This window comes from Dermacentor variabilis, chromosome 7 (genome assembly GCF_050947875.1).
Source record: "Dermacentor variabilis isolate Ectoservices chromosome 7, ASM5094787v1, whole genome shotgun sequence".
NCBI lineage: Eukaryota > Metazoa > Arthropoda > Arachnida > Ixodida > Ixodidae > Dermacentor > Dermacentor variabilis.
The window spans coordinates 108,278,303-108,294,886 of NC_134574.1; the positions used below are offsets into that span (position 1 = coordinate 108,278,303).

General features: G+C 46.0%; 1 protein-coding gene across 1 annotated transcript in view; it reads right to left on the minus strand.

Annotated features, from left to right (window-relative positions):
• The window catches only part of LOC142588774 (peptidase M20 domain-containing protein 2-like), a 28,252-nt gene extending 22,333 nt beyond the window's left edge, over window positions 1-5,919 (minus strand). The window contains exons 1-2 of the mRNA XM_075700592.1: window positions 5,691-5,919; window positions 1,423-1,568 (exon numbers count right to left, since the gene is read on the minus strand). Coding sequence (XP_075556707.1) covers window positions 1,423-1,568; window positions 5,691-5,919 — 375 coding nt within the window. The remainder of the gene's footprint in view (window positions 1-1,422; window positions 1,569-5,690) is intronic.
• Window positions 5,920-16,584: the final 10,665 nt, after the last annotated feature.

Consider the following 16,584-nt stretch of genomic DNA (forward strand, 5'->3'; position numbering starts at 1 on the left):
CTGCAGACGGTGCTGGTTAAGGGCTCTAGTCTCTACTGAATTACGCAATGAACCAACAAGCGCCGCCTAAATATCCTCTCTGAAGATACATACATCTCCAACCGTATCGTTGCTCTAATAAAGCGAGTAGCTTTCCACAAGCGTTCGCCTACATGCTTACACGGACAATCATAGTCGACGCTTTGTGCACAATTTTCTTTTTAAAGCGAAGTTCTTTTTATGTTCGCCTGGTGGCTGCGGATGAGTTTAGTCGGTGAAAAAAGAGAAGGTTAATAAGTTGAGTAATTTGTTCTCTTAATATTCAACGTAATCAACACGAGGGCCAGCTGATGAATCATTTAGGCTCCCTAAAGCTCTTTCTACGTGCATGAACAATCAATAAGCGTGCCTTGTTTGATTATTGTTATTTGACACAACAAGCAATTCCGCAGCCAATATACAGGGCGTCCCAGCTAACGTTAGCCAAGCTCTTAAAATCAAACATAAAATATACGAGGACGCAACCAATCCTATTCAGTCAGCTTGACGTGCCGCACCAGGATATCTTTTTCAGAATCAAACGATAGATAAGTTGATAAGATTAATGAACGAAAAAATTAATTACTGAGTACAGGGCGCGAATTCAACTGTAAAAGTAACAACTGTGTTTTAACAAACCCGATTCAGTTGTTTTCAGTGTGCTACGTCTCGCGCAATTATTTTTTTCCGTGTCATAAATTCAATCCACGAAATATGATAAGAGACCAGCGTTCACAGTCGTCGCTCGGAAGAATTAACTCTGCTTTGTCCTATTGCTCGGTGTCGCTGCGCATTGCGTCGGCTTCGTGCTTCACTGGGTAAAGTTTTTAGCTCGCTATTTGGGGTGCCCAACGCCGATACCGATGCCTCGCCCCTTTCACGTGACCACCGAGCCAAGGATTGAACAGAGCTGCTTCTTCCGAGTAACGCCTGGCATCGCTGGTGTCGAGGCGCGCAAACGCACAATCATTCGGCTATCTTCAGCTGTCGCGCGTTTTCTTTACTACGCGGGAAAAAAATAATCGCGCGATACGTAACACACTGGAAAAAATTGGATCGGTTTTGTTAAAACACAATTATTACTTTATTGTCTAAATTCGCGCGCACAATTCAGTAATTAAAGAGTGCATAAATTAATCTACTTTCCTTATCGGTACTTCTATTATGAAAGAAAAAAAGGATCCTTCTGGCGCGGTGCGTCACTGCGTACTCGTACATTCTATCGTTTTTTTTACAAGCCTGGCTAGCGTTAGCTTGGACACCCCGTATGCCACGGCAATCACTTCTGCACTTTGCCGCCACCACTTTGCCACTTCGACACGCGGTTTCATGCTTTGCCAGGACACTGAGTTTCATTCATTTTCGGCCACCAATCCCTCCTCACGATGACAAGCGTTCTCGCACTTTGCCGCGAATGTCCTCGTGGTTCTTCATGGCCTCGCACACAGCCAGCGCGGCGCCCACGGAGGCCTCGGCGATCAGGTTGTGGCCGCAGGCGTGACCGATATCGGGCAGCGCGTCGTACTCACACAGCAAGGCCACGCAGGGTCCTGCGTAAAGATAACATGCCGCAAAACACACGATAAAACGAGAGAGGGCCCTCAGATGGGTCACCGTATTCGGCGATAGCGCTGAAGAATCGTTCGGTTAGCCTGCGCCTCTTGAACCGTTTTAGAAAATGATAGTAGCTCTATTTAGTTTCCTGATTACCGCCAATCTACTATCGAGAGCTTACCTTGAAGTGTGGCAATAAAAAAAATAACAATATCGCAAAGACGCATTACACGTAATATCTCCTGAACAACCATGATCAATTTCTTGAGTTCGCGGCCTGATATTACGTATGTGATATTACGCGTTTTGTGTATTTGGCAAAGATAACACTCCATGAAACGGGGGAGAAGGCACGCGTCGCGATGGGTCAGCGTATTCAGCGATAACATTGACGATTCATTCGGTTCGCCTGTAACTCTTCAACTGGTTCAGAATATAGCGAGCAGGCTTATTTGTTTCACAAGTACTGTCACTCTCTTATCGAAAGCATAGCCGGGAGTGGAGACACAAAAAAGTAAAGTGGTAGATGCGTATTAAACAAAGCAGCTAAAGAAAAGAGAAGGGTTCGGTGACCGCATGAGGTGAGAAACGCAGATACCAGACAAAAGCTGCGACACTCGCGATAACGAAGCCGGAGCTTCGCATGACACAGAACAAGTGACGACGGCTGCCGGAGTATGCTTAGGAAGCTGTAACAACGATGCGATCTGGAATATAGCTTAGACGGCTTAGCCTCAGAACTGTGTACCTGCGTGAAGATTAACACACAAGGCGCAAATCGCGTCTGGGCAAGCCATTCCTTCGGGGGAAACCCATAAGATTGAATGGGCGCGCTTTCACTTACACGAATTAGTATATAGCTCATTTCATTGGCTATGTAAAGATGAAAGAAAGAGCAGGAACTTTCTAAAGCACTCCTTTTTACAGTAGCGTTCTGAAATATCTAAATTCTTATATCGGAGCTGGTAGTGAGGCGAATGACGAGATGTGCTCACTTGATCCTCTCCTCATATACCCGGCTTACAAGACGAAAGGATTTGTTGTGTCAGTATCAGGAGCATCGGCTTTCTGCACCACCACAAGAGCCACAGTACGTTAAGTGTTGTGTCTTCCCTGATTCTTCTGCCTCATTCTTTCGAGACATTGTCTTAACTGACAAGCTCTAGCCTATTTAAGCTGTAACGCTATCTTTGTTTCGATTATACAGTGCTCGGGGATCGAAACGCGACACTCGGACCGCGAGCGGCCGGCGTTTTTTTTTTTTCTTTTTCTTTTTTTTTTGTCTCCTGTGGACGCCGGGTGGTCTCTGAGGCGCCGAATACCTTGTTTTTTTACATTGCATTACGGACGCTCTCGCCTTCGTCATTTGCGAAAAAACAATGCATCAGCTTGGTCGCCCCATCCTCGACATAGGTCCGTTCCAGCTCTGCTCGATCCATTCTCCGACACATTACAATGTGCGGGCGGCTATGTGTACGCGCAGCACCTCTCTCTCTCTCTCTCTCTCTCTCTCTCTCTCTCTCTCCGTCAATGCGAGCTTTTTTCATGATAAACAAACTACGTACATGTATTATTCGTGGGGACCAATTGGGCCGCCTCATCCGACCGAGCCCTTACCCACGCTGGGGCGACTCTTCGTGCAGCACGTTCAGCACATCCGTGGAATTTCCTAACCCAAAAGCAGTTCGCGCTAACCTTGATACCTGCGTGAACAGCTCGCACAAATAGCCGTCGGGAAACAAGGTTGACGTCTTTCCAATTTTCTCTCTGAATAGCTTGTTTCCATCGTAGCTGCAAACTTTCCAGCTCGTGCTCTTCCAGAAGCGCGCGTTAGGTGATATTGAACGCGTGTCACAAATTCTACAGACTAACTTCACTGCCTTTTTAGGCTTTTTTTTTGGTCGTATATCACAGCGAAGCTGTACATGGCTAGCCGATTCGTCCGTCCGTCCGTCCGTCGCCTGCACGGCGAAATATCCTTTGGCTCAACCCCATGCGCATGCGCGAGAAGAAAGAAAAAGAGAAGGAGAGGCGCGCGATTGCCTAGCTGCGCCTGTAGTGACGTCGTTGCTCTCCGTCAGAGCCCAGCGCGCGCGCAGCAGTTTCTCTCCGGCTACGAAATGGGTAGGCCGCCCGTCATGCGTAATCCTTAGGAGCAGGCAGCTTTTGATCAGCAACGCCGCGAGCGGAATCGGGAACGAACTTGCCTACGCCATGCCGATGCTGCAGCGCGGGTACAAGCGCGGGCTCATGCAGCCGAGCGCAAGCAGGAACTGCGCACCGAGGATCCGACAGCCTAACGAGCCGTCGTTTAATGAACCGTCTGGATTAATCCAGTGATAAGAAACGCCGGCTTGCACGTTACAGCCTCGCTGGTTCACCAGCGAGGCTGTATATCACTGTCCAAGCACTCCGTGCTTGGACGGTGATTTTCTTTTTAATTTAAGTTGTCTTTGGTTTCAAACAATCGACACATATTTGTATGATTTTGCCGACGTAGGTTTCATAGGCCACAGCTGTATTTTCATGCGTCCAGTTGGGTAGATTCTTCAAGCTACCTAACATTCGGGCTAAATTAGTAATAATGATAACATTAGTATTAGTAGTAAAGAATGACATAGTAATAATCATTAGGACTGCAACACATAACAATATTAAGTATTATGAGAATAATAAAGTGTCAAAGCTGCAATGTACTTGGCTTATGACGAGCGCTTATGAAGTTCTCTGAATTAATTTTGAACACCCGGGTAAAGTTCGCATAGGAACACGTTTGCCACCCACCACCATTGAAGTGCGGCCGCCGATATCGGGAACCGAATGCATCACCTCGTGAAACTTTTAGGAAGCGCCATTTCTTTATTTTGCGACGACTCATTCATTCAGCCACTCAAGTAATCACTACTTTAGGAGAACAAACGGAGGCTGCCTAATGTTCCCACGATTCGTGCTCTCAATGTTAAGAGAATGTCAATAATAGGCTACACTCTAAGCAATGTCTGTAAATGAAGAGGAAGAAAACGATGTTTTACATCGTGGTCATTTTTTTTTCAGGTATACAAGAACATATGCTCCATCGCGAAGCGTTTCACATCTTTCACTGAGAAATCATCAAGATATAAGAAAGACGCTCAAAGTACTAAATCTTTGACGCCCTCTTCCGCGTAAAATATAACAGACATATGATGAACGTCACAGAAAGGGCCTTCAAAACGTGTGGTGTTTCATGGAAGGCGACGTTGTGTGCCCTACGACTGCCCATGCGCGGCTTGGTTTAGCTGTTCCTTCGTAGCAAATCGCAACATTGAACATTTTCCCCCTAGGTTGCTGCGTATAAGTTAGTCGAACGCTGCTCAATGTGACGGTAATTTTATTCTGCTGAGACAAATTGCAGAGCCCCTGTAAAAAAAGAGAAATAAAGCGCGTCGTTAAGCTTGTAAAAGCGTTGGCAGAAAATTTCGTTAAATGAGAATACACGACACCTGGGCACGTTTTTAACAACACTTTTCTGGATATTTTGTTTCTTGGATTGTAGCATTTTGTTATTCTTCAGTTTTTTTTTTCTGTTCGGCGAGCGTAGTGTAAACCTCGGATGCGCCGCCTTTGGGGGGAGCAGGCTCAAATGAGAAGGTTCGAATTGTAGGGCTCAACGTGCCGAACCTGCAGAAATTGGTTATGAAAGACATCGTGGTGAAGGGATCCGGAACGTTTCGGACCATCATGGATTTCTTTAACATGCACATGAGCCTGAGTAAACGAGCGTTTTCGCATTTCGCCCCCATCGAAATACGGACGCTGCGACCTGCTATTGATCAGTCGACATGGTTCGCAGCAGCAAAATGCCATAGCCACTTATCCACCACGGCGGGCTCGCTCAAATAAGCGCGGAAGTGTAATAAGTATGTCATATTAAAATAAAGGTGACGAGGATTTTGTTTTCTTTTGCCTTCCCACAGTTTTACTAACACACACAAATAGGTATCAAAGTTGGGGATTATAGAGGCGCATTCACATTAAATATTGAAGTGCATATATGATCGGTTAATAACATGCAAGAGAAAAAGTTGTTAATCACATATGCACCCAAGCGGAGGCGGAAGATCCCATGTCGCTCCTACCTTCTGTCCCTCCAGGAGCGTCGAATTCCGCTCTGAAAGCCGTGTCCAGGAGGTAGCGACGCGTCACGTTGAAGCCGCGTCGTTCCAGAAAGTCGGCGAGCCACTCGTGGCATTGGACCTCGTTGAATGCGAGCTCCGGATGCTCCCAGACGAAGCGACTCAATTCCGAAAGATCCTGCGAGTTTGCCTCGACGACGTTGTTCACAAGCTCCTTGAGGTCCCTGGCCATCTCTTCTCGAGGTGAGACTTCACCACGTGTCACCTATGGGCACGTAGGAGTCGGTAAGCTATATATATACGCGACAGGTTGAATCGAAATCTTTTGTTCTGAGCGAGAACCTCAGTTGCTTTGCCTAGTTATCGCAGCCCTTCTGCATTTTTTGCTGATAGCAGCGGTAACAAAGTCCTGTACAAGCTGTGTGGAAGGGAAAGATCTTTGAGTTCAGATGAGAGTTCTTATCTGACCATATCTTTTAGGCAGCGTTTCCACGTGAGGGAGCTCAGCAGTGCAACGCGTACGCGTGCTGCTTCGGAGCGCCTATCTTTTGTTTCCTACGCCGCATTGTTGCAAATGGCGCTATTTGCTTCGTTATTATTTTCCATGCAGAAGCATGAATGTAGGTTATGTTTGAGTCATTAAATCGAAAATTCCAAATTTGTTACTTAAGAAACAATCAAAAAGGAAATGCATTTTACACACACGAGCACAAGCACACAAAGAATGTATTTACCAATCAATCAATCAATCGTTTAAAAAGGGAACTTTGTTACATGTTTAAGAAAACTTAATACAGAAATATTTCGACCGATAGCCTAAATGGCTACTCACCAGTCAAATACAAAAATGGTTAGCAATGTTGTACAACTGTTACAGGTAGTAAAACAGATAGTTGCTATACACACTTACTAATTAGCAACAACCTCTAATCTGCATCAGTGACAAAACACACACAAAAGAGAAAAGGAATTCGCTAATGAAGGGTAGTACACGAAGTGAAAAATACATTAGCAAAATGTCCAGACAATTCTTGGTTAGACAGGAAGTAGCGCTTACATGTTATGTCAAAATTTGTTGCAAGTTTTATTTCAAGAGGTAAGTCATTCCACATCTTAGCACTGGAAAATCCCCAGCACACCACACCAGCACCGAAAGCGTACCTATAGAATAGTCCCGCATCAGACTGGAGTGAAAGAATACACACAGGCCCTTTCATATATACGTATACACAGAGACCACGGTCCCGACATTCAAGGTTCGTTAAAAAAGAAGACAATGCAGAGAAGACAACACGTAATGTTACTTATGGGCCGTCCAGAAGACCAGCATCCACAATATAAATCAAGGCATGGCCATGGTCCAAGCACTTTGCTCACTGTGAGAAGACGTGTGTCAAGGATGATGGAGTAGTCACGCAGACGAATCCACTCTCGGTAATAGTGAGGGCATTCTATGTTAATATGCTTCACTGAAGCGTCAAAGTTTCCACATAAACTACATTGTGGTTGCGTTCTTCCTTTGAGACGTGTAGGTTGAGCGTAAGCGCAGACGATGCCGGAGCGGATAGAACAGGCGGTGAAACTTTTGGTACGGCGAAAGCCGCAAGAATGGGTCATCTCTGCACAAGAGTGGAGACTTTGATCGTTCGTCGAACCACGTGTCCTTGCAGAGTTTCTGCCGCAGCTCGCAAAAAAAACATTCTGGGCACCTGATACAGAAAATGTCAGTTTATCAGAGTGCCAAATGCGTTTGCAGCAGTAGGTTATCGGCCTGGCCCCTCGTTTCCTATCATTTCACTATGGCTCGGTATCCTCATCAACTCATGACCATCAAGATAAGAAATGGTCAATGTTTTCATAATTCCATATATCACGGAGTAATTTGCATGAAAATAAACAAAGATATTCCTTCTAAGGATGTCTTTACACTCGTCTTACGGCTCCGTTAGGGTTTGAATGTACCACCCAGTGTCGACTGCGGTCGCTCTCGGCAATAAATCTTGAAGATTGTAATATTTCAAAGAGCTCTACTACCGTAGACGATGTCTTGTGGGATAGCCGTTAGCTTCAGCCTACTTGATACGCCGGAACATGGAAAGCTGCACTCGAGCTGTGATTTGATGTAGTCCTGTCCGTGAATATGAATGTGCAACCTTCATCAATATCTTGCATTTGCTAACGAGGGAAGATTCACTTCAAGTTGGTACATTGTTTATTTCTTTTCAATTCCTTGGAAGTTCATTGTAATGAGGCACGATGAGCTGCAAAGGAGGATGGTTAATATCTTGACCCAGAAAATGATGTCGCTCGTGGAGGGTGCGAAATTATGGAAGAGGTCTACGGCGTTGCGCTTCGGTGATCGAGGTGAGGGGTTCAATCTTGGCTGCGGCGACCGCTATTTGATGGGAGCGACATGCTAAAAACGTTCGTGTACCAAGACTGATGTGCGATTTAAAGAAACAGGGGTGGCCATAACTAATCAAGAGCCTCCTACTATGGCGTGCCTTATAATCTCATCGTGGTTCGTGGATCATTGGAAGTTGTTAAAACTTATGTGCTGTCATATGCCCCTCCTCCTTGTAGTACAGGAGGTGTCTTGCTGCCATTTTTAATGTTCCAGAGCAATATGCCGATGACACATCCGCAGCATCAGAGCTCTGTAAGTTGCTTGTACTCACTTGCCTGAATACCTGCTAATTCATTCGGTTGGCCAACTTCACCAGATGGTTTGGGGTTAAAGAAGGCCAATGATCACTTCTATGTCACTCTATATCCACTCCATTATAATTCGGCTAGGATGAGCGAAGCGTTACGTCTGAGCATGTGCTGTAAGAAGGTCCGTGGAAGAACGTCTACCACCCACAATTTACAGTAGATAGATCTTGGCGCTTAATAATGCTTCCCAAGAGTCTTCATCGAGCATCACAATGTGCTCAACTCCAAACAGTATGGGTAGTTTTAAAATCCCTGTAGAAATTGTCTTTGTTGCTTTTGTTTCTGTTATTTGGTCGCACAGGTTCAATACGCCGTGGAAATTCATGTTCTTTCACCCCTGCTCGTTGCTTTTTGCTAAAGCAACATAGTCAGCTTGCATGGGGCAGGACCTGTTGTCCATGTTAAAGTGTCATGCGGAAGTTCTTCTTCATTATTAAGCACTCGAATACTCAGCACGCTGGTCTGTAAATATACCGGCACCACCAAGCACTTCCTCTCGTGATGTGACTGCGTCCAGGGTCTTTGACCCTGGACGCAGTCACATCACGAGAGGAAGTCACACTAAATGGCGTGCATCGACTACCGACGCGGGGGTAGAACACGTTGCGCACTTCAGAGGCTTTTCGGGTGCAGTGCCCCATGCCAGGTTACGCAAGCGGTAGGGGCAGCCCCCACCCGAAATTTCCGGAGAGACACTTTTTCTTCCACGGTTAGATTATTAGCAAGGAAGCAGACACATTGTGGATTAGAGCCCATGGGTCCAGCGGCAGAAGTGATTTTTGTGCTGCGAAGATGGAGCGGGGGTTATAGCGTTGTCAGGTTAAGTAGAGTGCGTTATCTTGACGGTTATATTATTATGGTGTTTGGGGCCATGACACTGCGCCCAGTAGACTTTGATGGCGAAATGAGATATCTTCGCACATGCGCATTCTTCCTAAATTGTGTCAACTGTTTCGCAGCGTTGAGCACGTCGTTATAGACCTGAATGACCTCAATGTCGGCCGAAGTGCGAATCACTATGATCGCATAATGCATGACCTTTAGTTCAAGTAATAAAAAATGCGTTGTTTCTGCCACGAAGCTACGAACATATTGAATGCCGGAGTTTGCGGGGCTATTATGTAGGCAACCCATCCTCCCTCCTTCTCAGCAGCTACGTCTTTGTAGATCCCACAATGTTCCCTATAGAAACTGATCTTTGGTACACGACATAGCAATTTACTTCTGACGGCAGTCATGTTAGGAGTAATGTGCAGGTCAATATTAAAGTGTGGGGGTTACATATTAGCTAAGTGAAAATTGCTAGACCCTCTTTTTCTGCCTCTTGCAAGCGTTACATGAAAGCCAAATTTTTCCCACTACTGTAAGAGGACCAAGGTTGGCAGCAGCTTCATACTGGGAGAGAATGAAAGCCGTATTTATGCACCGCGTCTACTGGAAATTAGGCGCTTGTGAAAATTATTTGCTTTGGTTATTTGTTGAATGCTCATTTTCTCCTGACATTCTTGCGCTATAGACGTTCGTAGTAGGTTTCCCCGTTGTCATCTACGACCTAAACGAGGCATTTCGTTTATATTTGATGAAAGTAAGAGGGAGAGCGAGGTAGCTATTTATTTATTTATTTATTTATTTATTTATTTGTTTGTTTGTTTGCCTGCTTGTTTATTTATTTATTTATTTATTTATTTATTTATTTATTTATTTATTTATTTATTTATTTATTTATTTATTTATTTATTTATAGAAAGGCCGACAGGTCGGAATGAGCTTATAGCTTGCTGCGGTCTGCTGCTATACACTGGGGAAAATGAATGGTGGAGAAAGGAATGAGGAGTGATGATAATAGCCTAAAAAGGTTCCTATCTACAAATACATCACGTTGCGGCAGCTCCAGACCCATGCGTCTAGTAAAGGGGCTTGTAGAAAGGCTATATCTATTCTTGTAACTACGGCGGCGCTAATGGTGTCAGGCCAAGGACCTGAAACAAACTCATCAGATAGTGGTCTCTTATCAATGAGTGCAAACGAAGGGACCAGTCTCTGTCCTCGCGCACAGGCGGGACAAATGCAAAATACGCGTGCTAGCGTTGCTAGCACTTGACTCGTGCTCGCAATCTGGATCAATGTAACTGCAGAAAACTAAACTAATCTTTAACAGTCTCGGAAGAGAACAGCAGTTTACGATAGGTAGCGAGGCACTGGACGTGGTAAGGGAAGACACCTAATTAAGGCAGGTAGTGACCACGGATCCCGATCATGAGACTCAAATAATCAGAAGAATAAGAATGGGCTGGGGTGCGCTTGGCAGGCATTCTCAAATTACGAACAGCAGGTTGTCATTATCTCTCAAGAGAAAAGTGTATAACAGCTGTGTCTTACCAGTACTCACCTACGGGGCAGGAACCTGGAGGCTTACGAAAAGGGTTCTACTTAAATTCAGGACGACTCAACGAGATATGGAAAGAAGAATGATGGGTGTAAGGTTAAGGGATAAGGAAAGAGCAGATTGGGTGGGGGAATAAACGCGAGTTAATGACATCTTAGTTGAAATCAAGAAAAAGAAATGGGGGGCATGGGCAGGACATGTAATGAGGCGGGAAGATAACCGATGGGCATTAAGGGTTACGGACTGCATTGCAAGAGAAAGGAAGCGTAGCAGGGGGCGACAGAAAGTTAGGTGGTCGGATGAGATTAAGAAGTTTGCAGGGACAACATGGCCACAATTAACCCATGACCGGGGTATTTGGAGAAGTACGGGAGAGGCCTTTGCCCCGCAGTGGGCGTAGCCAGGCTGATGATGGTGATGATGATGATAATGATGATGATGATGAACTGCAATATATGAGATGTGTATAACGCCTGGTGAATGCGACACCAAGGTTAATTAGATGAATCAGGCTTGCTTGATTTTGATTGGCTTGTGCGACATACGGATCTTCACTAATGTGTCCCGCTTACACCATCGCCTGCGCTGTCGATCTGGTTGTGTCTAGTGTTTAAATGAGGAGTTGCGTCTGGGCGTAACGCAGCAAGGCGTCGGTGCCTGCTCGTGAGAACGCAATTCGTACAATGCGTAGTGAACGTTCATAGAGTGTGGGTGAATCGAGGCATTTGTAGTGATTTACGAATGCAATTTTAATGCGCACCACCACCTCTGTGGAAGTTGTAAGATAAACTCGAGACGCAGAAGATTAGTGTCATTTGCCTCCGAACAAGAACTGTGCTTGTTAAATGATGAAACCCCCACCTTTCTGCGTGGAACTGCCTACTGTAGCTGCCTGGACTTCACCTTTGTTTCACGCTCCTTCACTGGAAAGGTCAGGTGGTTTTCGGATATTGAAACGCGGGGAAGTGACCACCTACACACTTATCTTAGGATTGAAGGGCTGACGTGCTCCAAGTTAGCCGGCGTCACACAATGCATCGACTGGACAATGTTCAAATTAATTGTCGAAGACAGCTGTAGTGATGACTTGTCCTCTAGCCTTGAGGACATCATAAAGGGTGCCTTTGAGGCTGCCACACATTCGCACCCGAGAATGTGTACACGCACCGAATATGACATTGAGCTGAAGAAGCTTAGTGCGATTCGTCGCCGTGCAGAGCGAAGGTACAGGCGCATGAAGTCTATACATGACTTGAGGTTGGCCTGAAGAACTCAAAAGAAAATTCAGCGTCGCATGGACAAACTTGCATCGCAAAGATGGAAGTCATTCTGCGAATCTTTTGATCCACGAAAACCTTTGTCTCACATATGGAGAACTGTTCGTGGTCTCCGTGGAATCCCTCAGCAGTGCCACCCTTTTAAGTCTTTGGCCCTTCACCAACAATGCAGCGAGATTGACGTCGCTGAAGCTTTCTGCAGGAGGGTTGCTGGCGAAACTAGTTCCGCTGGAACATGGACGCTCCACCACTCACGCATTTTTCGCGCCCCCGCATGGACAGTCCTTTCTCTATGGACGAACTCCAAGCTTCACTGGCCTTGTGCAAGCGTTCACCTTCACCAGGACCCGATGCTATAACCTACCATGCCCTATGTAATCTCGGCGAAGAAGCTCGGAAAGTGCTCCTGCTTTTGTTCAACAACTCCTGGCAGACAGGTACGGTTCCCTAAGAATCGAAGACCAGTCGCCTAATTTCACTGCTCAAGCCTGGCAAGTCGCCTGTAGGCATTGCATCATACCGACCAAATGCGCTTGCCAGTCGCATTGGAAAGCTGATGGAGAGGATGGTTCTTGCACGGCTATAATAGTACCTCGAACATTACCAGGTATATCCAGATGCAGTGGCCGATTTCAGGCGTGGCCGTTCTTCTACTGACAACGTTATCGACTTGGGGACGTCCGTCGAGCACCAGAAGTCCTGCAAAAGACTATCTGCTGCCCTGTTTCTGGATGTTAAAGGAGCGTACGATAACGTAACGCACGAAGCTATTTTCGACGCGTTAGAGGCAGTAGGACTTGGCGGCAAGGTCTATTTCTGCATAAGTAACTATCTATATAAGAGGTCCTTTTCCGCACTTACCGAGGATGGCCCGACCTCTCAGCATTACAGTAACCGTGGGGTGCCTCAGGGCGGAGTACTCAACCCAACGCTCTTCAGTCTAACACTCATTGGACTCGCCGTCATCCTGCCATGCACCGTTAGGTTTTCTATCTATGCCGACCACGTTTGCATTTGGATGTCGGCTGTGACGCGACTGCAGCTTCGCGCGCGGCTTCAGAAGGCAGCCACTTTATCATCCTACCTTCGAGAACAAGGACTTCATATATCATATGAAAAGTGTGCAGCGGTGGGGTTTACCAGGAAATCAATATCTCCATACGTGATATCCGTCGACAGACAGTTGATCTCGTACAGCACGAGTCACAGATTTTGGGGGGTGGTCATTGACAGAAATCTCTCCTGTACCGCTCATGCGAATTATGTGAGAAAACACCTGACAGGAATTTGCCATATGTCTAAGTTCCTGGCAGGAATGACCTGGGGAGTGTCAATACAATCTATGCTGCAACTGCACAGGGTCTTGTTTATTGGATTCCTGCGGTACAGCCTAGCGGTCATGTCCTACACCTGCAGAACTAACCTGAATATAATTCAAAGCATCCAAGGCCAAGCCCTCAAGATGTGCCTTGGCCTACCGCGGAGTGCGTCAACGACTGAAGTTATTGCAGTCGCTCAAGATTCCACTCTTAGAACGCACATGAGTAATGACACAATGCGTGTGCACATAAGACACTTCGCCCGGACCCCTACCCACCACCTCGCAAGTCTCCCAGAAGATGGGCCCTAGACGAAATTCAGTGGGACTGTCTTCGCGCACCGTGCTTCTCTCAGGTCAGGTTACACACCTGCGGCAAGACCTTCCATTCCTTCATGGTGTGTGCGCCGTACTCAAGTAAACCTTACAATCCCAGGACTTCAGAAAAAGTTGGACTTGCCGTCATCAGCAGTCAAGCAATGAACTTTACTTCTTCTGTACGAGAAATACAGCGACTGCACACACATCTATACTGATAGATCAACTACATCAACCAGTTCCGGTGGCGCTGTAGTTATATCAACAATGAGAATAAGCGAGCGGTTCAAGACTTCCCCTGTCACTACGTCTACTGCTGCAGAGCTCGCGGCCCTCCGCGACGCGCTTCACGTGATAAGTGGTGAAAGTGCTAGGCAATGGGCAGCCTTCTGCGATTCGAGGCCAGCCTTGCGATGTGTGCAGCCATTTCTCCGACGTGGAACTCACGATCAGCTCACATGCGAAATCGTGGAACTTGTCCATCACTTAGGAGGAAAAGGTCATGATATATTTTTTCAGTGGATAACAGGTCGTTGCGGTATCATAGAAATGATGAGGCAGATAAAGCAGCTCGGATGTCAAACCAAGACCGCTGCGTCCCCATTCCCCTCTCAAGTAGCGACGCCGCGAGACAACTTCGCAATCTAGCTCGCAAGATCTGCTTAGCAGAATGGAATACCGCACATACAAGGCCCACAAGACTGAACAGACTAAACCCGTCAATTCAACTCAGACCTCCGGCCGCTCTGAACCGACGCAAAGCGTCTCTTCTGTGTCGGTTGTGGCTTGGAGTTGCCGTCACGAATGCCTACTCAGCACTAATTGGAATGGCTGATAGTCCTACATGTGATATTTGCGGATGCGAGGGGAACATTGACCACTTATTGTGCCATTGTCCTCAATTTCAAGCACAAAGACAATCTTTGTCCAACGCATTCAGGAAATTCGATGATCGTCCTCTGAGTGAACAGACAGTACTAGAGCACCGTCCCCACCGATCATTGGCTCATAAGGCAGTGAAGGCACTTTTGTGCTTTCTCAGAACGTCTGGTTTACGAGAGCAGCTTTAGCTCAAGTACTGTCCGTACACGTATCTACACCTTCTCTCTTCCTTCTCTCTTCCCCTTCTCCCTTCCCCCAGCGTAGGGTAGCCAACCAGACTATTGACTGGTTAACATCCCTGCCTTCCTATATTGATCTCTCTCTCTCTCAAACTCTCTAAACGACTAGAGATATTATTTCACATTAGCATCAGCAAACTTGCCCAGTTCATCCACTGCAGTATCCGCAACGCTGAATGCTGGGATGTATGTGCAGGTGTTTCATCATAATAATAAAATCAGCTTGAAGTTATACATCAATGACATAAAGAAGTTATAGAATTACAATGTGCGCACTTTTGGGACCCTACAAATTTGCTAGAAGGTCCCTACAGATAGTTATTAGGGAAGAAACTTCTGTGGCCACTGCTATTTTTTGCGGGGTAATCACATGAAACAAAGGTAGCTGAAATGCTCAAAAAATGCAGAGTAGTGCAGAAAATTTTACGCAAAAAGTTATAAATTTTGTAACAATTATCCTTTTAAATTATCAAAAACATCTCCAAGGGAATAGAAAAAGAGTGAGCATGTGTTCAAGCGCAATGCTACGCATTGTCAATAAAGGATTGCGTTAACTGTTTAATAAATCTATGCAATGTTATTAAAATGGTTAGGCTACTATCAAGCCGATTCCAAACTGAAGTACCCGTAAATTGTAATGTAGAGCGACGATATTTAGTACTTACCCTAGGCAATAAAAAACTACAGCACGATTCTTCCCAAGAGTGCAAAGTGAGGGGCAAAGCGAGACTGTTCTAGGCCTTTTCTAAAGTGACTTTCTTCAGGTTATGGCTAACCCTGTGCAAGTACGACGCCACCTCTGGTCCTGCACGCTGCCTTTCTCTCCAGAGCCGGTTCCGAGCGCTGATTTCTCAGTTTCCGCAGCAGTGATTCGACGAGATCATTCAAGATCAACCGAGGTAAGCCAGCTTTTTCGAAGTCCACTAATCTGATTGTCAAGAGCTAGCCTGCATCATGCGCGTGCACAACCTGTGCAGCATCATCTCCTGGCAAAGCAAAACGGGGCCGCGCTTCATAGTTTCCGAGTGCGCTGAGTCTCGGGGCACCGGTGCCTTGCACACGCTACGCAACCAACATCATCAAGAAGTTATGCAGAGATAGTTCGACAACCTTAATCACGGCCGTAGTGGAGTAGGCGTGCGTGTCATCTACTTGTGCGATTCACTTACACGATTCACTAATTGTGATTCACTAATTGCGGCTCACCAATCGCGATTCACTAATTGCGGTTCACTAATTGCGATTCACTAATTGTTGTTCACCAATTGCGATTCACCTGTTACGATCCACTAATTGAGATGCACTAACAGATTCACTAATTGGAATCACTAATTTCGGTTCACTAATTGCACCGTGCCAAACACTGCATGTCACAGAATTGTTTGCAAACGCCAGTTTCCAAGCAGAACGGTAGCCGAATACTGCGGTTGCAAAATGAATTTTGCACCTACATACCTAAACTTCCGCATTGTTCAGTTACCACCGGTGTTGGCAGTTTCACACAGGCTTACACAGTACGCTTACTGCTTCTCGCTGCAAAGGCCACAGGGAAAGCACTCCACTGTCGACTGAGAAGTAACACTGATCCCATTGCAAGAACGTTCAGTAAACTCATGGTTATCTGAGGGGAAAAAGAACCAGGCGCTGAAAGCAAGAATGCTGAAACCAAAAAAGCCGCCTTTGATCCTATTGTTTAGAAAAGGCACTGCTGTTTTTCAATGTGCGCAAATACTCTAGACGAACACGACGAAGAAGCTGCTGT